Genomic DNA, 26714 nt, shown 5'->3' on the forward strand with positions numbered 1-26714 from the left:
AATTGCTAATGGTTTGGCGATCTACCGCCATTTTGAATGTCTGGCTAAGTGAAACTTGAATTTGGCTAAATATATTTTGAGCAAATTCTACAAATTGCTACTAAGTTTTGGTGTACAGCTTAAAACCCTGCAAAATCAACCATTAATTATTAAACCGTGTACGAAGTTTAATTTAATTTACTTACTAACCAGAGGAAACTGTTATAGGTGAAGAGTCAAAATTGTGGCCACAGGTTCGGACCCCGTACAATCTGAGTAGCCCGTCAAGACTCCCCTACACACCAGTTCAAGCTCTATAGTGACGAGTTTAGTGAACCGTTTCTCGCCAAACGTCTGCAAACTATTTTGACTGGTTCCCGAAGTGGTCATTCGGTTAAATGTGTAGCGTAAAAACCAGTCCAACAAGCGTTAGTGACAAACGTCTGGCTGAACTTGCCCCTGCAGTAGGAAACTCTTCAGTCTATCCTACAGACAGGCCTCATATTTATAAGACTTTAAAGTGTCGCCCATAAACATTAATACCATGATGTTAATATCAGGACAGTTTACTCACACCTAGAATGTGCACTTTTAAAGCCTTAAGGCGACGTCACACGATACGAGTGATCTGTACGAGAATAGCCGATAGCATACCATCTTATGATTCGGATGAAATCGTAATGTTTGTTTTGTCACAATCGGCTATTTTCGTGGCTATTCTCGTTCGAGGTACTCGTATTGTGTGGCATCGCCTTTATCTCGGTAGTTCTTTTGTTCAAGAACTATATCGAAATACAAGTTCATTATTTACATACGTAACCATAGATACAACTAAAAATAAAAAAGAGCAAGATGATAGAGAGTATAATCATAATTTATTTCAACGTTCGTTTCTAAACACAACTACATATTCATACTGTTATTTCTTCGTCTTGAGCCTGTACAAACCTAACGTTTTGGTAACCGTTCTTTCATAAGGAACACAGAAACTGCGTTTTTTTAATTTTTTTAAATGAACACAGAAATTTGGGTGTACAAGTTGCAAATATAGCACTTTTTATTTTATAGACACAAACTCACACACTGCTTAACCCCTTTGTACATAATCCTACCTTAAGTCCATCCCCTATGTCCACAGATATGCAATACATTGAGATCAGGACGTACCCTATTCTGATGACTCAATATGCTAAAGACCAGCATACACAACTTGATAAAGTTGGATAACAAGGTTTTTTTCCCAACATGACTGATGTGTATGGTTGTATTTAAAGTCAATCAGTTGTACTTAGAAACACGCGCACGCAACACAGACAGACACACACGAACACAACCCAGCACGCACACGCACACGCGCACACATATATCTACGGACATAGACATACACACATGTTAATTTGGCCGAGGCCTAATAAACGAATTATTTTCTGCATATTTATTTAATTAATGTCCTATCTGAAGTTTAACAATGGATTTACTGTGTATGCTTTACTGTTATGGCGGATTACATAGCAAGACTCTTTCACGATCTGCTATACGATTTGTTTTTCCCCACAAACAACATTGTTTTATACCTTCATATTTTTGTGTATGCATATTTGTTACCTTCAGCACAATGGCCCTTTAAACTCAAATTTACTACACTTATTAAAAAACAAAACAACAAGAATACAATAAATGAATGTTTCATAAATATTTAGTTTGTACCTTCGGATTATGTTGTATTATACAGATAACTTAACTGATGATTCAAATTGCATGAAAAGCAATCTTGTAATGCTGTCTAAATTTTGTGATTTCACTGATAAAAGAAGTGAATTTATAAACAGATAATTTGATTTCTGTCCTTAGGAACATAAGATAAATATTTAACAATTATACGCAAGACGAATTTGTTAAGATTTTAGTAAGTTTTAAGCACACACGTATTTGATCTTTTTTCTTTTATATATATATGTGAGGTCCCTTCAATAGCTTTGGCACATTCCAGCTATCGTTTGTACAATATACCTATTTTAGATTCTACAAAATACAAGAAACTGTTAATATGACAGACAAAACCATAAACACACTGCAATGATTCCCTCCCTTCCAATGATGTCGGGGCGAGAAGCAGACATTCTTGCCCACCATCATCAAAAACACACAACGAGGCAAGTTTAGCACATTATATATATATATATACTTTATAGTCAGTGTTTATTAAAACGTCTACTTAAATGTTAATTCAGAACTCTCTCCGCACCTTGGGGGGCGGTGAGGTAGGTCAGTAAGACCCCTACGCCATTCGTGGGACTTTTCATGAACTATATCCGGGTCTTTGAACGCCATTTGTAGCACTAAGTGGTATCTGTAACCGGTTTCAGTTCTCACAACTGATTTCGGTTTCTTGCAACCAGTTCCAGTTTCTTTCAAACCAGTTCCGGTTTTCGAAAACCAATGTCAGTTCTCACAACTAGCTTCAATTCTCGCAACCAGATTTGGTTCCTTCGCTATGTCCCAATTCGTTCGACTCTGTCCCATTTGAGAGGCTTGAGAACGCTGGCTTTTTCAGCTCTTGTGAAAACCGATTGCTTTGCTAAAATAGTTTGATGTGTGGATTATTCATCCGTCACTCGAATACCACCAATCGTACCTACCAGTGCAAGCGTAACACTGATTACAAATATCTAGTTCCACATTACACCAATACCAACATTCAGGTTTTTTTTCTCATTAAACCCGACGTCAAATGTCGCGGGCAAAAAAAAAAATCCTACACACTCGCCTCGAATTTCGATCCCTGATTTATTTTCACAGCAATCGTGCTACCAGTACACTGTTCATCTGTTCACACGACAGCAGCTTATTTCACTGGCAGTTTTTTTTTTAATTTTAGATTTCTTACGCCAATTTCGTTTCTTCTACCCAGTGATGAATTTATACATAATCCCCATATATGGCTCTCATACCGTCCCGCCGTTGCCGACAGTTGCGTACTGACAAGCGGAAAGCGTGGGTTGTCTTCCGGTCATTGAAGAGTAACCAAAGGGAGATGATGCATGCTGCTTTGCTTTCAGCCGCAAGGCGGCGATACTGTTAGTACACGAGTCCCGGTTGATGTAGTAGGGCGGGGCCGGCGGGGCGTACGGACACGGGGCGGTGGGCGAGTTCATGTTGGTGGGCACGTTGGGCACGCTACCCATCATGGATGAGTTTATACTGGTGATATTGTTCGGGGAAGACGAGAACCCTAGGGGCTGCGTGGACACCACGGAAGACAGGTGGGGGTTCACGGGTGGGTTCATGTTCATGTTCAGTCCCCATGGAAACGTCTTCGTGCCGAGGGGCGACGGCACCTTGGTGGCCCAGTTGTTGTAGGAATACCCGGTGTACAGTCCGTCGTCGAATGGAGGCTGCATCAAACCGGTGAACTGAGTGCCGAACCCATTTTTAAACGTGTCCATATTCCGCTCACGTTTCCTCCATTTGGCTCGGCGGTTCTTGAACCATACCTGCAATAATAAATATAAATATAAATATAAATATAATCAAATAATAATAATAATAATAATAATAATAATAATAATAATAATGAGAAGAAGAATCTTGATAATGATGATGATAATGATGATAAAATGGTGATGTGATGATGATGATGATGATGATGATGATGACTATTATATGATAATGATGATAATTATAACACAAAAGTAGAAAAATAAAATAAAGTAGTTAAAAAAAAAAAAAAACCCAAACGTCAGCTGATACAAAAATAATGTATAAACATCTAGGATATTATAGATCTTCACTAGTATCGACCAAATGAATATGTTTCGCCATATAACCGTAAATAAAATGTGTTGAGCGCGTCGTTAAATAAAACATTTCTTTCTTTCCTCCTACATTGAACAGCTGGTTCAATAACACTGCAAAAAAGCGTTATTGATTAAACTTCTCAAGTATATATTACGCTATGTTCACTGAATGTGCATTTAATTAATATTTGTAATGCAACACGTTAATGGAATGCAGCACCAGTTTGTTCAGAGAAAACAAAACCCATGTTATATGAATTTATTTTTCTGCACATTGCAAGAAACCAAGTTATTATTTTTATTCTTCAAATATAAAAATACAAGACTGTGACCGGTCGCAAGAGAACATTTCGAGTCCTGTATACATCATAAATGTTATGAACACAGTCAAAGACGTAAGTAACACTCGCACAAATAACAAACAAACATCTTAACATCATTATTAGCACAATTTTTAATACTGAATTTATTATTTCAACTGCGATTCCAATTTCAAGTCAGCAAAATGATATTTGCAGCTATTACGTGCTCTTGTTAAATCATCGAAAGATTTGTTTCATACAAGCTATACGAATAAGCTTATGGCGTGTTTTTTTTTTTTACTTGTTCACATTCAAAACACACAAATGCTCAGCTTGTGGCAATATTTTAGGGTTTTTGATTTTAAATATGAGTCATAGTGACATAATTAGTAGTGTTTTCCTACACAAAAATGTGATATAGTAAGATTACTTGTGATTTAAAAATAGTATTCCTTGCGAAATGATGTCTATTAGTGTGTAGTTTATTCCTGTTGTGAAAACATGCATGAATGATAACTGAGCAGTATGGTATTTTGTTTTATCATTGAAAAAACACCCCCGACCTAAAAACAACAAAACCCACAAAGAAACCTCCAAAAAACTAATCATATTATAACAAGTTAAATTTGCTGTTTACCAATTATTTATCATAAATATGAGAAAGCACACAGGTTTCTACTGCTGCATGTCACGTGTATCATTGACATTATGTCCATTACAGTTTACGAAGAAAAAGGTAGTTACATCTCAGTAATAGAAATTACTGCGTAAGAACTATCGTCTGTGACAGTCTAAATAGTATGATTTATGTCAAGGCTTTGCTTAGAGCCATCCGAACAGGTTTCAGTCTTAGTGCATAAACTCTTGATACCAGTGGCGGATCTAGAGGTTAGGTCCAATTTTTTTTTTTTTTTTAAATACAACCCTTTTTAAAAAGCCTTTTTCATAAAAAGAAATGTAAATTCAAAGACATTTTTGTTTAAAAAAGTATCACATTCAAACAATATATTAGGTGTACTGGTACAGACAAAATCGTTCATCTGGCCTGGGTTTGATCTATAAATTTGATAGCCCCTTCGAAACCACAATTATGGATCTGCCACTGGGATTTGCTGACTACAGAGAGCATCAGAACAGTAAACTGACTCTAAAACAGCGATGTTGTGTTAACGTGTACACTATCTGACGTTTTCGGTTTAAATGGCTTAATAATATGCGATGTGTACATGCACCTTTAACAAATTAAATGACTTAATGAAAATTGTTAAAAATATATGAAAACTGACACTGAAACAAATACAAGTTCATACCAATGATTATATTTCTAACAGTAAACAATTCATAAAATTCACAATGATAATATGGTTTTAAAAACAAAATATTGAGCAAAGTTCAAAGTGATAATATGGTTTAAAAAGCAAAACACTGAGCATTAAAATTGTCTTCATTTATGAACTGTTAATACTTAAATTGAAACAACCGTACTTCGTGGTCTCAAATATTTCATTAAAAAAATAGAAATATTTGTAATTTATTACTTAAAGGAACAGACCCTAGTTTCAATCTGTGAAAATTAACACTAAGTTTAGTTAATCTACAAACCTGTAACACATTTATTTGGATAAAGTTACATTTGAGTAAAACATGAGTCTGTGACTTTAAAATGGTGAAATACCATCTAAAAATAGACTAACACTCGACTCCATAACTGTTACTTCTCGTTTTTAAAAATATAAGAAATGCATTTTGTGATATTAAAACACAAGGAGATGACCAAAAACACTTCTAATGTACGGAAATTGATAATCTAAACCATAAAATCTAAGTAAAATATGATTTCAGTCATCAAAAACGGCTACAATAGTGAAAAATATGCCTTAGTGTTTAAACACTGGGGTATGTCCCTTTAACAAGTTGTCGATTTCAACCGTTATAACATTCCAAAATTAATTTTGTTTTATTATAGAATACTCAACGAAAGATAAGAAAACATTAATTTCACCAACGTTCTATATTTTAATTAAAATAATTAAAATATTAATAAAATAATCAATTTTCTCAATAAATATTTAAAAATAAAAGAACAATTCCGTTTTTTATATTGTGTCATGTTTTCAGTCATAATTATAAACATATTTACGCTTATCATTGGTATACAAAAGATGTGTTTACCATTTCGGTTAGATTACACATTTCTTTCATTTGCTTTATAGGTGAGTTTTTGCAAAATTGTTACACTAAATTTAGAATTTAAAATATTAATTTTTATAGGTGTACTCCACATTGCGGTTCGCTGTTTGTTTCTAACACCATGGGCGATCTGGGAATAGCATAGCTAATTCGATACAAGAAATAACACATAGCTGACATGTTACCTGACGTTCGTGTGGAAATATATCCAGTTTCATTGTGTATTACACACACTGTTATATATTATTAAGCTATATCGTGCCACGGGGATAGAAACAGTTTTCTGAGAATACTGCAGGTGACCCGGGCTTGGCCTCTGTGTCCCATCACAGAGGAACATTGACTAATAACTACTTACATTATTTATCTTGTATACTATTACTATACATATCTCACATGCAATATTTTCAATCGTCCAGACGTGTAAATAACACGATGCTTTATTATGATTGTGTGTAGAATGTTCAGACAAAGTAAAGAGAAATATAAATGCAAAAGAGAATAAAAATAGTTTTGAACAACACATCAGCACGTGATAAATCTTAGAACAAAATAATTATCAGGGCTGTACCCTCCGTGTGTGTGTGTGTGTGTGTGTGTGTGTGTGTGTGTGTGTGTGTTTTGTGTGTGTGTGTGTGTTTGGGTGTGTTTGTGTGTGTGTGTGTGTGTGTGTGTGTGTGTGTGTGTTATGGGGGCAGTTTGCTCCCCTGAGAATCTTGCTTTTCTTTTTACTCCAGAAAATAGCATACACATCTCAGGGTTTAACTTGTATAGTGTTTCATTTGTTTATAAAATGTAGTGCCCCCCCCCCCCCCCCCCCCCCCCCCCCCCCCCCCGGATTTTGATCAGGGTACGGCACTGATTATTCAATGGTACACAATTTACTTAACTACTTTTGCACCACCATTAAATAAATAAACAAACAAACAAATAAATATGTGTATATAAGCATAAGTTGTAAATATTATTTTTGAAAGCTTCATTGCAAGTCAAGATCGTATTTTGAAAACGAACTAACTAACTAAATAAATAAATAAATAACAAAATAAATAATGATAAACTGATAATACTAAAAATGAGAATGCATAATTAACCTGTTTGTCTTAATGACGTCAACATGAAACATGTCATTAAATTACTGAACTGTTGGTGGTCGTGTTTTATGTAATATTATTTATACTAGTATATACTAATATTAGTATATACCAGTAAATTAAGTAATATATTAATAATCTAAAAACAAACTACAAATACTACTACTACTACTAATAAAATTATTGAATATTGACAAAGAATTCATTTATTTTTCCAGTCTACCCAATACCAATTGCAGTGTACCCATATAGTGATGACGGCATTGCATGACTTTTCGTTCATACCTGAGATACTAATAAATTAGGGTGTCACACCACAGTTTTTATTTCCACGCTGCTCGCTTCTCGCGTCCAATGCTAAAGCACACACGCATTCCAGGATATCGCCATACCTATGTGTTCACACAGAACACCAACGATTCGCCGCACACGTGTTTGTTTTAGAGATTTTCTCAGCGACGTGGAGGCGACACTGCCAGATGTTTGTATCTAAAATCAGTCATCTCACTCCGTCCAACAACAACCCCCGTATAGCGGACACGTTCAAGCAAATCATTTCATTAAAATGGAGTAGACGATTAATTCAACGCTGACAAATATGGTAGTATTTAGCCGTACGCCCAGTTTTGTTCCCATGAGCGTTGCCGCTATTCCAAACACCCTTTCGATAGTTTGTTTGTTTGTTCTTATTTTTATTTTATTTTACTTTTATTTATTTATTTATTTTTAAATTGTGTTTGTTTGGTTCCTTTTATTTCGATTTAAAAAAGAAAGTATTGCTGATTTGTGTATCCCTAAAAAAAAAAGTCCAAAAACTTAATAATTTTATCAACTACAGAATTAGTTTTGTGTCTCTTGTTTTATACAGCTTCTTTTTTTTCTTTTAAAAAAACTTTTATAAAACTTTTGTTTTATTGAATTAACTTCAGTAATAACTGAAAAATCTCTTACTTTGTATTGATAAAATGCCGATATTTTATTGATAAAATGGAATCGGCACAAAATAAAATTTGGAGTTACTCCCCTTGGTACAATTTTGGTCATTTCACGACGCTTGAAGCACACAACAATATCGAATCATATCTAAACTACAATGTGAAAGTTTTCCTGGTTATCAGATTGCTTAAATACAAAACTACTGAGATTAGTGAAAAAACACATTCCCTACAGGAGACGACCTAGTCTTTGAGAGACGGCTGAAGTGATTAAGCTCCCTATGAAATGTGTATTGAAACGACGGTTTTAGCCAGTTGTAAGAAACGAATGCGTTTCAACCCCTCAAGTCGTATAGTCATACTCTGCGCATTGTATGTGCTAAGTCAACGGTAAGACTCGTAACAATACACGATAGACACCGAGCCTGGTGCACAGACCAATTCAATGTGTATTGTATATAATCACTGTATATATAATAATTTAATTACACAGATTTTTATAGACCAAACATTGAACAGTCCACTTACAAATCAAAACTAGTTTTTTTTTCTTTTTAAAGAATCAGTTTGGAACACTTGTCATTGAATTTTAATCAAATCTGTTAATTATTTCTACAGATTTAGATAACATAAACGTTAACACCTGTAAAGAATTGCAACTACAAAGACACGTAATCAACATTACTATCATTAAACATGACGCGGCAAGTGCCAGGGCGGAGATAAAGTGCGTGTTGGGGGTTGCGGCAAGTGCCAGGACGGAAATAAAGTGCATGTTGGGGGTTGTTTTACATTGCGCTTGAAGTGGTGTGCTTTTAAGCATTAGACAAAGTGACATTTTATAATCAAAATGAGGGTGGGTGGGAAAGAAGTCTTTTGCTTCATCTTTGAAATATAAAATTTTATCAAAAGTATTTTTTTTTTATATAATGCAATGTTTTGTACAAATATTTGTGAAATTACGTTTTTGCTTTTGAGCAAAATAAAAAAAAGATGCAAAGCGAGTATATTCACATATTAAGAAGAAAGAAAGAATAAAAAAGAAAGACAGAAAGAATGAAAGAATGAAATAAAGAAAGAAAGAATTAAAAGAAAAAAATCGTGATACTTTTAAAGTGAAAGACTATTTGAAAACAGTATACATTTGAACGCTTTTCAAAGAACATCACGAAAGACGAAATTCGAAATGGTCAGTGAATCCTCAACTAGCATATTCTACAACGATATTGTATCAAAAATATATCGAAACCGAAAGTAATATGCAACTGTAGATATTAGTACATTTTTAAATTCCAGTATTTAAAAACATTACAACCGTTCATACGTTTAAAACAAACAATGTTAAAATAATTTAGAAATAAAGCTTTATTTTACATATACAAAAACAAACAAAGAAGGCAGAGACAATTAGCAACATTTACATTTGGATATAATTACAAAACAAACTCAGGAGGGAAACCGAAAACTCACTGTTATGGGATTATTGAACAGTTACTGAAGGCTGCTAAGAAATATTATCACTTTGAAATTGTCGAGTGTGAAATTGAATTGGTTTATGCCTGGTAAGTAATGACTTTTAAAAAATAAAATAAAATAAATTTTGCTATAAACACACCCTCCTACTGATCTCTGGACCCATCCTGGTCGGTAATTGAGTGTGGATGGTAGCAGAGAAGACGGTTTACGGCTGGGAACAGGCTGCGACGGACTGACTTAAGAGATTTGCACGGTTCAGCAAAACGCGTTGTCAACTGTAAAGCGGTGTCCGTCGCGAGGAATTTGCTGATATTTGCGAAATAATCACCGGCTTGGCGCTCTGTCGTCACATACACTTACCGCGTACATTAAAGCCAGCGGTAAGAACCTACAGCCGTTTACTGACACTAAATTTGTCTTCTGTTGGCAAACACGCGTATCCGTGCTTACAAATGTGAGCTACATAGTTATTTAATAGTTGACTGGTTTCTATTGTATGCTGGTTTTTAATTTTTATTTTCGTATGCTTTTATATATATATATATATATATATAATAATTTTCATTTTCAGAAATATTCATGGATATAAATACGTATATAAAAGTTTATTACTGTTATATTTTTATTGTTATGATTCTTTGGACATTTAATACCAAACGGTTTGGGGCAATAAAGTATATATTTTAAATTCTGTTTTGTTTCTTGAATTATTTAAATATTAAGTACCAGTTTACAAAATCTAACGGATAATTTTCAGTTATAACTGTTAAACATACTGTGCAATTTGAAACCAGGCAAACAAACAAATCTCTTGCAGCAATGAGGGTATTTGGCATTTACGTCATTAAATAATAATACTTGCGCCAATAAGAATTTTAAATTTGAATCATTAAATAAGCACACTATAAAATAACAACATTACAGGAATAGTTTTATTTTTTACCCAAAACTATAACTTAATATTTAATGAGGTTTTTGTGTTTGTGGGTGGGGATTCCTTTTTATTTGATGCCCACATAAGACATTATACCCCTATTTTAATTTTAATAATAACTTAACAATATAGACACACGTTCACTGACAATTGTATTAAACGTTATAACAACTTTGAATGTTTCTACATAACAAACGACTGACTAAAAGTTCTAATATTCTGGACATTTTAGTTTGGATATTCCGAAATAAGGTGGCTAACAGTAATATACGTTAATGCCTGACATGCCGATGCGTTGACGGAACGACAAAAACACAGCGAAAACTTAGCTAATTGAATTGGTGGCCACGAAATTCGTTAAAAGCTTGCATGTATATATAGCTGGAAGGAGCGGCTGACTTAATTACATGCAGTGTTTTCGTCCCGAAGGTTGGTCGCACACAAACGACCCATTCCCTTGTAATTTTCGATGTCAACAAAACCGAAACCTCGCCACCCCTTATGTTAACTGAGCGGGAGCTTTTGCGGCAAGCACTCGCTTCTTCGCCCATTGCGAGCCGCACGCACAGGGTACGTATCACGTGTGTGCGTGCTGGCAAGCGACACGTTCTGTCCATCCAAGGTAGAACACACCTGGATGGCGGAACCTCGACTTTATTTACCACTCGGGATGTAACATACGGGACTTACAATTGGAATACACCCGTATTTCAGACGATCTAATTTAACGCGACGCTAGTGTAGGTTTTTTTTTAGTTTTAGATAAACTCGAATTTCTATCATCTAAAATTGATTGGTTTTCTGTCTCCCAAACACAAGACTATATTAAATGTATGCGGTTTAACAGTTATATATATTTTTATTAGTAATGTAACTAACGTGCGGGACTTAACATTTAAATACACCAAACTTTCAGACGATCTAATTTACGCGATGCTAGTGATGTTTTTCTAAAAATAATTTTTTAGATAAACTCAAACTTCTATGATCTAAAATTGATTGTTTTTCTGCCTCCCATACATCAAGATATATTAAAGGTATGCAGTTTTGTAGTGACACATACATAGATACATATATATATATATATATATATATATATATATATATATATATATATATATATATATACTGACCAGATATTACATTAATAAAGTTAAAGTTTGTTTTGTGTAACGAAACCACTAGAGCACATGGAGATATTACATTTATGTGTATTAAACTATAATCCTTAATACTTATTAACATTATTTTATGAAGAAAGAAAAACGGAATATGAAACTCTCAAATCAATTTAACAAAGCAAATAAATAAACATAAATAAACATAAAACCCCATCTTTTACAAATAAATAAATACATAAACAAATAAATAAGTAAACAAATAAATAAATAAATACATAAACAAATAAATAAATAAATAAATAAATAAAATAAATAATAAAAAACTCGTTTATAGTGACTTTTTAAAACGTATTTTCTATTATCGTAACTCAATGAATAAATGAATGAGCAAATGTATGAATGGATGGATGGGTGAATGGATGGATGCTTAACGACACCCCATTGAAATCACGCGTAGATCTATCTACACTTCTGTTTTAAAACGACAGCCTGGCTGTGAAGTCAATATAGTAAATAGAGAATAATACATGAGTGACCGTTAGATACCATTTATCTCACAACGAGTTGTTTTAAAAGGTATCTAACGAGCGAAAGCGAGTTTGATACGTTTTTAAACAACGAGTTGTGAGCTAAATGGTATCTAACGGACACGAATGTATTATTCTATTTCTTACATATCCGCAAATACCAGGTTTTAACATCTTTTGGGACTAAAAGTTATTTACAGCCGTTGCATTTGTAGCGAACTTACACGTCACAGACACATGATTGTCAGGTTAACTATACGTCACAATGTAATCTATTTCCACCGTGTTGCTTTTCACTGGCTGCTTGGCACTGGTGACCTGGTCATCACCTAGGAGCAGCCAGTCGTATGTCATGAAATTGTTAATACACATTCGTGTGTTAACAACCCATGTGTTACCCAAAATAATGCATGGTGTTCTCACCAACGGGTGTGTAAGAAAGATAAATATTACCTGTGGTCCAGCTAATGATTTATTTCACGTATGTGTTGTCATTATATTATGATAAATAAACGTCTTTTTCATGTGATATCGACACAGCTATGGGAGATTGGGTTTGGTGACGACACAATGATTTATGTTACGTGAATGAAGCGCTTGCGATGCCCATAAATCAGACCAGCATTGTCTGTTTTACTATCTAGTGTACGTATATATCACTTCGGAGAGAGGTGGTGTTTGAAAACACAGTATATCAGCGCGCGCGCGCATACACACACACACACACACACAGAAGCGAAAACCACTACACTACTTCACTGTTGAATATGAAAAATGATGTATTGTTTCAGATAAGACTATTGGCCCTATACAAACAATGTTAGTAACGATACGTAAAGTACTGCCAAACATGAGTGGTTTTCAAAGCTTTCAGTAAGTAACAAATACTATTTTAAAGGCACTGACTCTAATTTTTTAGCCAGTGTTAAATATTTTTTGGTATTACAATTTTTTTTTTTTCACCGTTAAATTACACATTACTTACACCTTTAAAACCAAAACCTTAAGTTATCAATTTTGCTAAATGTATTGTGTTGCTTGTCATCTTAATGTTTATAGCAGCTCAAAATACATTTTACGTCAAACAAAAAAGTTGTGCACGTCGGAACTGATTTCGTTAGCTTTAATTTATCATTATTTCTTCACAAGCAAAGATAATCATCTCACATTAGTGATTAGCATAGCACATTAGTGTAGTGTGGTGTGGTGTAGTGTAGTGTAGTGTAGTGTAGTGTAGTGTAGTGTAGTGTAGTGTAGTGTAGTGTAGTGTAGTGTAGTGTAGTGTAGTGTAGAGAGGAGTAGAGTAGTGTAGTTTTGAGTAAACTATGTATTATATAGTAGTAGTATAATATGGTCTTGCACGGCACTCTAGTCTCTCTGACATAGTATTGTTATAGTATTAGTACTAGTATTACTAGTATTACTAATATTAGTATTGTATTGTATTAGTACATTACGGCACAGCAAAGTAAAGATCGAGGAAAAAATATATATGCACGTTTTGTTATTTTAGTATTAGGTTTACTATAACCACTGTTACGTAGTTATATTATGCATTAACACGCATAAACGCATTTGTAAGACAGTTTTTTTTAAAGAGACTATGTATATTAAATATCACTAGCTCTTTCCCGGGGCCATTCTCGGATTTACTAAAGACATACATTATCCCGAGAGCTTTATCAAGTTTAAACCGTGGAAGGAAGCTTATACGTCGTTAGCCCGTGGATACATAGGTTATTTGCCTTTGGGCTTCCTGGCAAAATTGAAAATAAAATAGTTTAGTAATATTTAAAAACTGTAATAGTGAAATTATAAACTGTGGTTCTTATATAACTTACAGGCGAAATAATAAACGGCTTCAGTAATAAACAACGTCAATAACAGAATATATATCCAGGGATATTTTCACTTAGTGAATTTGATAACATAATCAGTTTTATTTGAAAACTAAATAGACAAGATCAACAAGAAAAATGAACACCCGGTCACTTAGCTGTCGAAATTTAAATACATGTACATTTGTATATCGTCAATATAGGAATATTTACACTAGCAACCTATTCATGTATTCATATAGTAAAAGTTTATTAAAAAAAACCTCTTTTGAATTATAACATAGTTTACCCGCATGTTCGTGTGTTTTGTGAAAGGATAGGAATATTTACTTGACGATACCTTAGCACATTTTAAACTACGGCTATTTGGTGTCTAACATATGGCTATTTGAATTTATTTCGACATTGTTTTGTTCTCTAGAGAGCGAAATGAATCCCGCTGCTGTCTTGTGGACTGTTCCTATCGAAACGCAACAAGGGTTCTTTACCATAGACTTAAAAGCACATACCACTTTTAATGTAAGTAGAACACTGATTGGAACTGGAAAAATCCGAAGTCCACCAAGGACGATCAATCCTGCGACCCACTGGACCTCAGACGAGCGCTCTACCATTTATCTACAATCTTCCGCCCCCCCTCCCCCCCATAACTCCCGTTCCCCCCACGCCACACGTCTCCGCCACGTCTCCGCCACGTACTATTGATGGTAGAATTTACTGGTGATAAGTCCGATACCTGACCTTATGATGGGGTTGTCGGAGTAAGTTAAACCAACTTCAAATATGTGCCAAGTATTTTAGCCCGGTGAGCGGTGATCTAACTCACTCGGGATCTGTACAGGTAAGCAAAACACCTGTTGTTGATAACACACCTCTGATTCATTACAGGTAAATAAAACATGTGCTACTGTTATTGAAATTCTTTGTTTAATTAGTTGCATTTGCAGTTCCCTGTACAGATATAACCAGCGCTGGAACAGATAAAACACAAAATACCCGATTACACGTGTTTTGTCAGGTGTTAAAAAGGGGGTACATTCCACTCGTCATTAAAAAAACATGTTCCCTTGGGTACATAAACTACGCAATCTTTGTGTACACTCCGTGATTCGGACAGAGTTCCGAATTATGCGTGTATAAGGGTATGCGGCATAGGAAGTTCGATAAAGGAAAACTATTAAATTAATGGTTTCAAACTTTTAACAATTTCTTAAATGACACGTAAAAGTATGTTTCTAACGCGCGTGGTATGCCACGTGCGTTCGTAAATCGCGTTCGAGTGGGCAATATTGAATCTTTGTATTGTAATAAATAAGATTGCACCCGCTTGTGCGATGGCCGGCTCGTTCAAACACGTTCACCTGTCGCGAAAATGATAAAGAGAAAATCGAAGTTTGTTTAAAGTGATAAATAAAACAGGTTCGCAACCCCAGTGCAGCTTTTCTCTCTCATTTAGCACTGGCTTCCGCTGATCAGGAAATTTAATTAAAGTGATAAATTAAACAAGACAACAATGTTTGTTTGCGCAAGGTAAACATGGCGTAATGTAGTACTCCACTTATGTCGGACTTGTACGAGGACAAGGATTCTAAAGTGTGTGTGTGCTGTCGCTTCTTACAGATCTTGACTTCATGTTATTTCAAATACAGTTTCTTTAATACAAAAATACCAGTGAGGGTTTTTTTCCATCTGTTAAAAAATACAAAAATCAAAAGGAAATGAAATGCTTTACAATAAAAGATGCGGAAATAAAATAAAATAAATGGAAAAAAAACCCACCAACCCCCAACCCCCAACACCCCCTCCCCTCTTAACCTTAAAGGCATTGGAGCCAGTTTTACAACACATCGTAAGTTTACGTCTGCGACTAGCAGTTATACCGGTCTTAGGTTTTGGCATCTATCTCACGCAGAATATTACATCATTACGGAATATAGAGCATTTTAAGGACAAAAAAATAAAATAATGAAATATGCGTACTTTAAATTATATGTGTTGTACTGTTAATAATAAGAACTGTGGTTTAGTCGTAAATATACGATGACGTGCAAAACTAGGCTTACAATGTTTTGTGACATGGCCCTGGTCTTAATTACTACGAAGTGTAAAATAATTTTGTCTTTTACTTGTATTTTTTATATCGTTAAATTACACAACACTTGGTAAATCCAGTGTGTTTCTCGTATTTGTAGCTTAAAATACTCTTTTTTTCGCGAAATACAAACGGTACATTGTTATACATTGAGAAATGAGGTAGATAACTTTAATGTCATTAAAGAATAGGTTATAATTTGCTCAAGTTTTGTAATATAATAGGAGAGGGTTCAGTAAATTGACAAACTTGTACCCAGTCCTTTTATATATGCAATGGAATATGTTTTCAATCATTCATACTTTTAAAACTAGTGAAATCACAAGGTGCTTACATTGTAGGCGTATATAATATATATCTTTTAAACAAGACTTGTGTATTACGAGGTAGAATTCTAGAAAATACTAGTACATGACTATCGCAGACTCAGCCAATATTTTATTGATTTTGAAGAGAAACTGTATTACAGCGGTTTTATCAATGCAACTCGCGTTGTTTTTTGTTTGTTTTTTTATTTACTTTGTACACAATTAAATTCCATTTATAAAAACTAAACTTTTCAAATTTGAATTTCTGTCTCTGTACGTTATGTCTAACTGTACTGGTAGCATCATTTAGTCTGCTCGTACACTGTGGCTAGCTACATGATACAAAGGTGAAGACACAGTTCCTTAGATGCACCGAATCCTCTTCTTAAAAGTTCTTTCGGCTAATTCAGCTTCTTTCTTACTTAAATTATCGATTTTGTCAAATTCTGGTCCTTTTTTGAGTTTGTGGTAGCTCAAAATGCAAAGATACGTACCTACAGAATTAGGTCTAATGAATTAAATACGAATACATGGATACGTAATACGTCTGCAGTAACCGTTGGTATTCTGCTTATAAAACATCCCTTGTTGCTACAGGTCCGTAAAAAAAAACAAATTGGGGGGGGGGGGGGGTAGAGGGGCACAAGCCCCACTTGAGGATGGAAATGTTCGCTTTTCGTCCTATTCTATATAAAGAAGACAACATAAATCTGACTTTTACCCCCTCCACCCTCCCACTAGAGATTGTATCCCCCAATTCTGATATCGTTTTTACGGGCCTGTACTAATATAATGCAGCGGGTTTTCTCTCACGATTGTGTGTCGGAATTATCAAATGTTTGACATCCAGTAGTCAATGATTAATTAATCACTGTACTCTAATGTCGTCGTTAAACAAACAATACACCCCCCCAAAAAAAACCCCAATACACCCACTCCCCCAAGCCCCCCCTCCCCCCCCCCCCCCCCCCACCCAATTCTTTGTTAGTATTCCGATGTCGGAATTTTACACGAATTAAACTTTTGCACCTACCCTGACTCTGGCTTCCGTTAGATTGGTCCAGGCCGCGATCTCTTCGCGCGTAGCCATGTCTGGGTATCGGTTGCGCGTGAACGTCGCCTCCAGCTCCTGTAGCTGCTGACTAGTGAAGTGTGTGCGCTGACGTCGCTGTCGTTTCTTCTTCTTCTCCTCCTCTGACTGGCTGTCGTCTGCTTTCACTTTGCTCGTGTCATTGGAATCTGGGAGAAAAACAAAGTTTAAAATTAAACAAAACAAAACAAAACAAAACAAAGAACCCATGGGTTAAATGTCTGGAAATCAGGGATTCGGACTAAGACCAAGAAAAGATTAATCTTTCTTTAGATGCAGGACTGAAATAAAACGTAGGACAGCAATAACAAATAAAGAAGTTTGTTATTAACAAAACAAAAAAGATTTGAAAACTGATTTAAAACAAAATAATGCTTTTGTGTGGTATAAATTAACTCAAACCTATCCATTAAGAATTACCAACAAGAAATAATTCTACCGAATGGTAAATATTTTTTTTTTTATGTAATCCAATATTGTAAAGTAAATATGTTTAACTATGAACTGTGCCAATCATACCTTATGTAACTGTTATAGAATACATACCTAAAGTTAATTTTAATAAACGAAGCACCCACCCCACGAAGGATGTAGATTTATTAATCAATGTCATGTTGTCGTTATCATTCACGTGTCACAAGGCAACGACTGATTAATTATAATATAACAAAATATAGTCAATGCAAGAATGTAACGCCTGCTACTATTAGCGACTTAGTTTTCACACACAGCGAGATTTAATGGAGTAAAATAAGAACATAGATAGGTTCTAAGTTTACTTACTGTGCAATGTACATTTCCGGCTATTATTTTTTTTTTTTCTGTGGTAAATTACACAGAACCTTATAACCTGCTTCTTAAATTATTAGTTTTCACAAATTCAATGGTTTTTTTTATATATATAATAGCTCCAAATGATTTTATGGGAACTTGTAAAGCTATTTAGTAAAAAAAAATGTATTATTATTATATATTGTTTTTTTTTTAGCGCTATCGTTGTGTTCCTATATTGAAAAAACAACCACGGCTATTACCTATATGAACTAGTAGGTAGAGACAGCAATATGTAAGCTAATCAATACATGATGTTACATATATTAAAACATCACCAGGTGTCACGTAATTACTTGTACGTACATCAATATGCCTCGGGGATTCACATATCGCAATGTACAGTAAAAAGTGCAATATGGCCACGAGAATAAATACCGTTTATAATACAATTAAATAACAAATGTTTTGTAAAAAAGAAATGGCTGTGCGATTAATATCTACAGGGCCGTCCCTAAAAAGTATGGTATAGGGGACAAGAGGTGTGGGGTGTGTGTGCGGGGTGAGTAGGGGTGGGGGTGCAGATGCACCTAACAGAACAGTATAAAATGACATTTTTTAGAAGCTGGAAAAACCTCCTACGTTACTGTTCTCTGATTGTATTTTATTGACCCCCCCCCCCCCCCCCCCCGTTATTTTAGAGCATGACCGGCCCTAATCGACAAAGACATGAATGAAGAAATGCGGTTTTCCGAATCGATGTCAATTGCACCTCGTCGGCGATCCGACAACGGGGAAAATTAACAACATGCTTCGTTACTCACGGCCGTGAATTTTCGCGGGAGCCGCAAATTGAACAGTGTAACCACTCCAATATTTATTTTGTAGTTAATACACCGATTCGTGTCTCGTCCGTTAATGCTGTTGACAAAGACGGTTTTACGAAACATAATGAAGTTTAGCGGCTCCTTCAGAACCCCCCATACAGCATGACTGACCCCCGTTCGGGCACACTGCTTTACCCTTTACACGTGCCTGGGTGTTGCAAAGGGCTACCGAAAGTCGTTCCAAAACACGTGTTGCTGTTTTATGTAAACAGGAGGCGCTACTGTATGTTTACCTGTTCATATATTCGATCCACAGCTTACTAGTGTCCAAGACCTAACGATAGTACCAGACACACAGTCACTGGTAGTGGAGTCAGCTGTGATTAAGCCTAATATGTTTATAAAGTAAACGATACTTACATAGGCGAAGATGTCATTGTGGTTTTGTGTCCTGTTACAGCCATAAAGTGCATATTGACATTCATTTCAACTTATTTTCGTGCTTATATCCAATTAAGGTTCAAGCACGCTGTCCTGGGCATACACTTCAGCTATCTGGGCTGTCTGTCCAGGACAGTGGGCTAGTGCTTAGTGAGAGAGAAGAGGGTGTAGTGGCCTTACACTACCCATTGAGCCCTTGAGAACTCGCTCTGGGTTGGAGCCGGTACCGGGCTGCGAACCCTGTACCTACCAGCATGTAGACCGATGGCTTAACCACTGCGCCACCGAGGCCGGTTAAACATACTGACAGTGGCAATGACAGTATTATTTCTATTACCATTACTAAGACAAATGCTACTGCAACGACCGCATTACTTGTAGCTACTGGTACGACTACTACTACAACAACTACTTCTACTATTATTGTTGCTGTTGCTTCTGCTACTATAATAGTATAGATATATTGTTAAATCCACTGGGTTACAAATATTTAAAAAATGTGCACTTTTATTTACGTAAAGCTGTCCATACTATGTATACAATTATTGTGGAGTGGAAGATTGTCACAAATTAAAATAACTTTTTTTTTGACAAGACAAGACAAGACAAGACAATAGCAAAATAGACCAAGGAAGATGTATATAATAATGCATTTTAGTCAGAACGTTTTAGTCAGAAAGTATATTTTGTCGTATTTGAGACTTGATAAGGTAATACTGGTTTATTGCTATACCTCTAAGGTTTGTACTTGACATAGAAATGCTGCCTTGCAATACACAGTAGTAAAATAAAGTCAAAATAATTTGAGAAAACATTAATGATTTATCTAGATTGTTGTAATATAAGTAGATGAAATCTTTATCTGATGTAGAATATTATATAACGCATATCAACATCATTATAAAAGAAATCAGAAGTATGCTTGACTTATTAAGACTTACTAAAATTGCCGTGAAGTCGTATATTTAGAAGAGATGGATCTTGTTCTTGAAGCCAAAACATGTAACATGTGTTAGACGGATTATATTGATTGTGCGATTCAATTTATAACTGTTTGTAAAGCCTATACCGATATGCGAAATAAAAACATTGCCAATTATCTTGATGTGCCAAATATTGCAATACTCAGCAGGCTATTGAATTCTGGTGATACGCATCCGTTATTGTATAAAATATAAACATTAGCGCTCAAATATAGGTCCGCAACTTGTTAGTTATATGTAGTTTAGTCCTTACATATTGCTACGGATTATGTTGTGCAAATATGTTGTAATATAAACCGATCTCCTTCAAAATAAATAAACTTATAATATGCATGAACTCAAAAGGTATTGACTTTGCAAAACGGCCTTTGATTTGTTTTGACATCAGACGTGTTTGCTTTGTAAATCTAGATCTCTTGATTTCTGCTGTAGTGTTTTTTTTGTATTCTTTATGTTAAAAAAAGTTAAAAAGAAGAAGAAAAAAAGCTACTTTTTATTTAACGTTTTGTCTCTTTCCTGATCATATGGCCATTGATTGAACGGCTAATTGAGACTAATAAAACGGTATGTTTTCTCTACAAACACGGAGCTCGTGTAAACGTCGAAATTTAAGAAGCTGGTTTTCCTGGAAATCTAAACCAACTGTGGTGCTGGGAATGTGTTCACCGCCTGTGATAAAATTACCCAATTTGTTGCTTGTTCTTAGCCGCCACTTAATGAAGCGAACATGGCGTCTCTGAATGGATGTTGCGCGCTTTTTTGTCGCTCGTCGTTTCGATTTCTGCTATCCACCGCAGGAAACGTTGCGTTAACCAACGCTAATACCATTGAAACTAACGTTTTTCTAAACATGTTCACCAAACACTACTTGATGTTCTTGATAATTACATTGTGGAAGAACGTATGTGATTTTTCATAAGATAACAGTAAAATGAAATAAAAGAGATTCGGTCAATATACATATAATATTAGAATCAATTGCAACAGGATTGTTAATCACAAAAATATCAACGAAAGGAGAATGTGTTTAACGACACCTCAGCACATTTTAAACTACTAGTAGTGTCTAACATATATACATTGAAACTATTTAAAAATGAATCGAGGTAAAAGTGTTATTTTTAAATAAAGGAAAATAACATTATTTTAAACTTGTATGTTTTTATTCGGGTTCATAATTTCAAAAAAGTTTTTTCCCTGTATAAAAGTTTGTGTTCTTCATGCATTTTCCAAATGAATTTATGGCCAGTAGGTTTGAGTGGTTATAATCAACATGCTGTGCTACTCATATATAAGATTTATTAATATAATCGTCAACAAAAATTAACTTCCGTAAGATTTACGTATGTCATTACACAATTAATTACATAATTAAGTTGTATCTTAATTTTATAGAGGTATTTATGCTTATGTGTTATACCACATTAAACAAAGCACTTTTAAGAAAATATTCATTTAAAAAAAAAGACTTAATCAACATCATGTTTGAAGAAATATATACGTATTTTTTTAATGGTAATATTGCCAAATAATTGTCTGCGATAGTGTTAAACTGGACATTATGATTAAAACACGTACAGCAGTTACATTGTAACCGCTTTTAACTACCCCTATCCATGTTCCATCCTAATGGAGGAAACGGAAAGAAAATGAATGAAATACCAATCGTTATGTAAGAATTATAAAAAATCCACCAAATTGCTGTCGTTATTTTATAGCGTGATGTTCTGAAGAAGCTCATCTACGGTGTTCTTGAGACGGGTCAATACAAAATCAATTTGCACTATTTAATATGTGTACTCGAGTGATTACTCCAACACAGACAAACGCTGGCTCGGCGTGTACCATTCTCCCTCACAGTTCATACAAATCATTCAAACTGTGTTCGTCATAAATGTTTCTTTTATACACTTTAACAACGACGGTGACGCTTTGGTTTAACAAAGTCAACAGTATAATTGAAACTATTGTTTTATTTTCGTAAATGTTCCTTTCATATAATTTCATAAGGCAATGGTGTTTTGATTTTAAAAGTTTAAAGTATAATAGACACTATTGTTTTATTTTCGTAAATGTTTCTTTCATATAGTTTCATCAAACAATGGTGGGTTGGTTTAAAAGGTAACAGTATAATAGACACTATTGTTTTATTTTCGTAAATGTTTCTTTCCTTCATTTCGACAACAATGACGCTTTGGTTTAAACGTTAACAATATGATATACACTATTGTTTTATTTTCGTAAATGTTTCTTCCATATAGTTTCATAATGCAATGACACTTTTGGTTTAAAATGTTAACAGTATAATAGACACTATTGTTTTATTTTCGTAAATGTTTCTTCCATATAGTTTCACAATGCAAAGACACTTGGTGTAAAAAGTTAACAGTATAATAGACACTACTGTTTTATTTTCGTAAATGTTTCTTTCATACAGTTCAACAATGATTCTTTGGTTTAAACGATAACAGTATATCATAACACGTTTTAAAATGTAATTTTGTAAATCTTTCTTTCATACAGTTTTATAAGTCAGTAAAGCTTTGGTTTAAAAGTAAACATAAAACTCTCATATGTTTGCTGGTATAAATATGCAACAACTGTTGCGCATTGGTTGCTATATTTTATAATAGTAGACACTGGTTTATAGACATAAAATTTACAAATGATTTTTATTATTCTGAAGCAGAGTGGAAATATTTCAATAATTGTATAAAATAATTAGGAAATGTTGTTGAAGGAAACTAAATCAATGTTATAAAATATATGTATGTTTTATATACGGAGATTTACTTCTTTACATTAACATTAAATTTAATTATCATATATTTTACGAAAACATGAAAGTATTGATTTCATTTTAGGATTACTTGTTGAAATATTTGATAATTGGCCGTATACCAAAATAATATTCGTGACGATAAAACATTAATCTTATTAATAAACCACACCAACAGTGAAGATAGTCTATTAAAATTCATAAAACTGAGGGGGAAAAAAGAAGAAAAAAAACTGTTACAGAAACCGAAATCATAACTGAGATAAATTTTAATTTATGAAATGGATGACAAAGATTTTCTCCAAGTAACTATCAGTTTTGATATTTATATCAACGTTGGTTGTTAGATTAATACAATATGTTCTACAGGCACCGTCGATTTGAAAAGTATACATGTAATTAGTACACCTGTCTTATTTAAAATACAAAATTGAAAATTAAGAATAAAAATTACAAAGTTAAATCCTTATTGTTGATAAGGACCTGTAAGCTGTAAAGACGGATAAAACAAGCCGATGGAATGTTTTCAAGGCAAAATGCGACTGGAGCGATGTCCTAGTTTTTACAAGTACTCTCTAATCTTTGTAACTCTGCTACTCTGCAGACGACTTTTGGTGTTGGACGCAGCGTGTTTAAAAAAGGGATGGGAGTTGATCCCTCAGATTAGAACCATCATGGCAGACAGGAACTTCTGTGTTTCTGTCGAGGCCAGCGATCCAGTGATCCTGCCTTCAGCCTTGGCCCTATACGGGACACCAAAAATGTACAGGGGACATGAAATATCTTTTATGGGACACCAGTAATGTTCACGGATCACCAAAGCTTTTTACAGGACATCCAGAACACATCATGGAACAGACACATACACAAAAAACCCACGAATATAAAATACCAAAAGGTTCCTGGACAGCAAAGTGTTTATAGGACTCCACAAATGCCCATGAAACACCAAATTAAAAATAAAATAAAAACTTCTACATAATATCAAAATGTTGACGGACACCAAAGCATTTACAGGACACCAAAACAGTTCACGGAACGAAATTTAAAAACAAATAAAAATGTACTCGAAATACCAAAATGTTGATAGACACTAAAGTGTATACAGTACACCAAAAAACGCCCATGGAAAACAATACCACATACATACCACAATGTCCATGGACACCAAAACATTTATACGAGAGTAATTTTACTAGTTTACAGATTGTCGCATACACTTTCTTCTCCAGTATACGTTCAGTCCTATATTTCATCAACCTGATGGTTATACTGTTTGGAGTATCACCAACAGACACGTGACATCTAAATGATGGTCAAAATTGCACCATTCATTTCACGGTGCCCTTTTCGCTTTAGTTAGACCAGTAAATCGATGTTTTAATGGGAGTTTTATATATCTTGCTTACGGTTCTCTCTGCTATGTTCTTGTAATTAGTTACAGTTATCGTAATATTCTATCTTCTAGTAATACATTTAGGCTCTGTAATAAATGTATTATACTCTTATGTTAATATTAGTTACCTTAACAGTTAGTATTTCCGTACTTTGTACCATCCTCTTATAAATTAGTACTTAATGTTCCGTTAATATTACTGTTCTAATGATTACAGTTCTTTAATAAATTACACTCTTCCGTTAATATTACTGTTGCCGTAACGGTTAGTATCCCACTACTTTCTACTGTAATTTTAAAACGTTAATAGGGTTTCGTTAATATTGCTGTTCTCCTAATGATTACAGTTCTGTTGCATGCAAAATCGTCCTTTCCACCACTGACATAGTAAGTACTGTCGCTTCGGAAAATATAGAGCAAAAGCAGACAGAAAAATTGACGTGAACTGACCCGTTCCTAAATGATTAATCTATTTCTATTGACGATCGATCGGAACGTACTCGAGCGAGCCAGTTTTCTTAGCCCTATGGGCAGTGGGCGCTTCAATAAGACAGCCTACGATGGACACCTTATACCAACGCACACCGATCAATTTATATATATATATACAAATTATCAACGATTTGAAAGTTATTTTTGTGGGAAGGAGTGTTGTTTATAATATTATGTTATTTATGTTATCGTTAATTACCTGATTTCGGTGAATGGGCATCAGGTGAGGTAACGGCACTTAAGGATCCGTGGCTGGTGTTCGTGAGGGTAAGGTCAGACGCCCCCGTGGAGGGGGTGCTCTCGGAGAGGTGGTGATGCATCGTCATGGCAGAACTGGGACCACTTCCACACCCGACAACTAGTTCGTCCAAACACAACGAATCATTTAAGGTGTCCATCTATCCCGGAGAAACTGTTTCACTGACCGCCGACTGACCGTTGGTCAAGTGAATCTGTCGTCCTGTGGCGGTAGGAGCAACACGGCCAGAATGTACGTGCAAGCACGGTAGATGCGACTGGCAACTGTACGTTCAAGGGGGAGGTGGCTTCCTTTCATATAGATAACTGCGGCTGGTCGGTAGCACGATAAAACACGGAGCGCTTGTGTAGTAATAATAATCCTAGAGGGCCCCGCGAGAACGGGGGAACTTCAGTTGCGATCGCTTCGGCTTCCAGTGACAAACTGAACGGCAGGCCGGCTCGGCAAAACAGTTACCCCTTCGCCTGGCACTTGTAAATACGCATCTGCATGGAAGGAAAGCCCTTTTGCTTGTAACTGTATTTGTTGAAAGCTTAAAAACCTATCGTCGCACATCAATCAACCCCTGAACGGGAGGTTAGCGCGAGCGTGACTATTTGAGCATGCCTGGACTGTGACGTCACAGGCGAACGGTAGTATATACAAAAGTTCCCAGGCTGCCCCGCGAGAGGCGGGACAGTGGGAGGGGCTTCGCAACGGCAGAGGCTGTCAATAAAGCGAGTTGAGAATTTACACGGGATAGAGGGCATGGCTTTGTGTTTGGATAATTAAATCAAAGCTGCTGCTTTTCGCCCGGAAAACAATGTTTTCGTTTAAGAACGGGGAGCCTTATTTTATGAATCGTTTCCTCGGAAACGTATAAATCCGAAAATTCTTCCGCACAATGTTCGCGAAAAATTCCGTGAGATCATGGATGGAATCATGAAGTTGATTCTAATTAAGTAAAATATAGCGACTCGTAGAAAAACAGTATTAAACAAGATGCTTTTATAGTCAAGAATAATATGACAAAATAATAACAAACTAGTAAGAACGTACGTAATAATGACAATCGAATTTAGCTAAGTGTGTTATTTATTTATT

The 26714-nt window shown here is 35.0% G+C and overlaps 1 protein-coding gene across 1 annotated transcript; it reads right to left on the bottom strand.

The window, feature by feature from the left end:
• Positions 1–837: 837 nt before the first annotated feature.
• Positions 838–26232, bottom strand: LOC121379377 (pituitary homeobox x-like). The gene is made up of 3 exons (XM_041507967.1): positions 25572–26232; positions 17627–17832; positions 838–3473 (listed from the first exon to the last, which is right to left on the bottom strand). Exons 1-3 carry the CDS (start codon positions 25768–25770, stop codon positions 2925–2927), a joined length of 954 nt encoding a protein of 317 aa, XP_041363901.1. The 5' UTR covers positions 25771–26232; the 3' UTR covers positions 838–2924.
• Between the last annotated feature and the right edge of the window lie 482 nt (positions 26233–26714).

Source organism: Gigantopelta aegis, chromosome 8 (genome assembly GCF_016097555.1).
Source record: "Gigantopelta aegis isolate Gae_Host chromosome 8, Gae_host_genome, whole genome shotgun sequence".
NCBI lineage: Eukaryota > Metazoa > Mollusca > Gastropoda > Neomphalida > Peltospiridae > Gigantopelta > Gigantopelta aegis.

What these genes read in the sequence shown, in the direction of transcription:
- LOC121379377 (XM_041507967.1), bottom strand. Translation starts at nt 25,770, where the DNA reads ATGGACACCTTAAATGATTCGTTGTGTTTGGACGAACTAGTTGTCGGG. An exon ending in TGCCCATTCACCGAAATCAG is followed by an intron (nt 17,833 to 25,571) that starts GTAATTAACGAT and finishes TTTTTCTCCCAG; the next exon opens with ATTCCAATGACACGAGCAAA. An exon ending in TAACGGAAGCCAGAGTCAGG is followed by an intron (nt 3,474 to 17,626) that starts GTAGGTGCAAAA and finishes TTATTATTGCAG; the next exon opens with GTATGGTTCAAGAACCGCCG.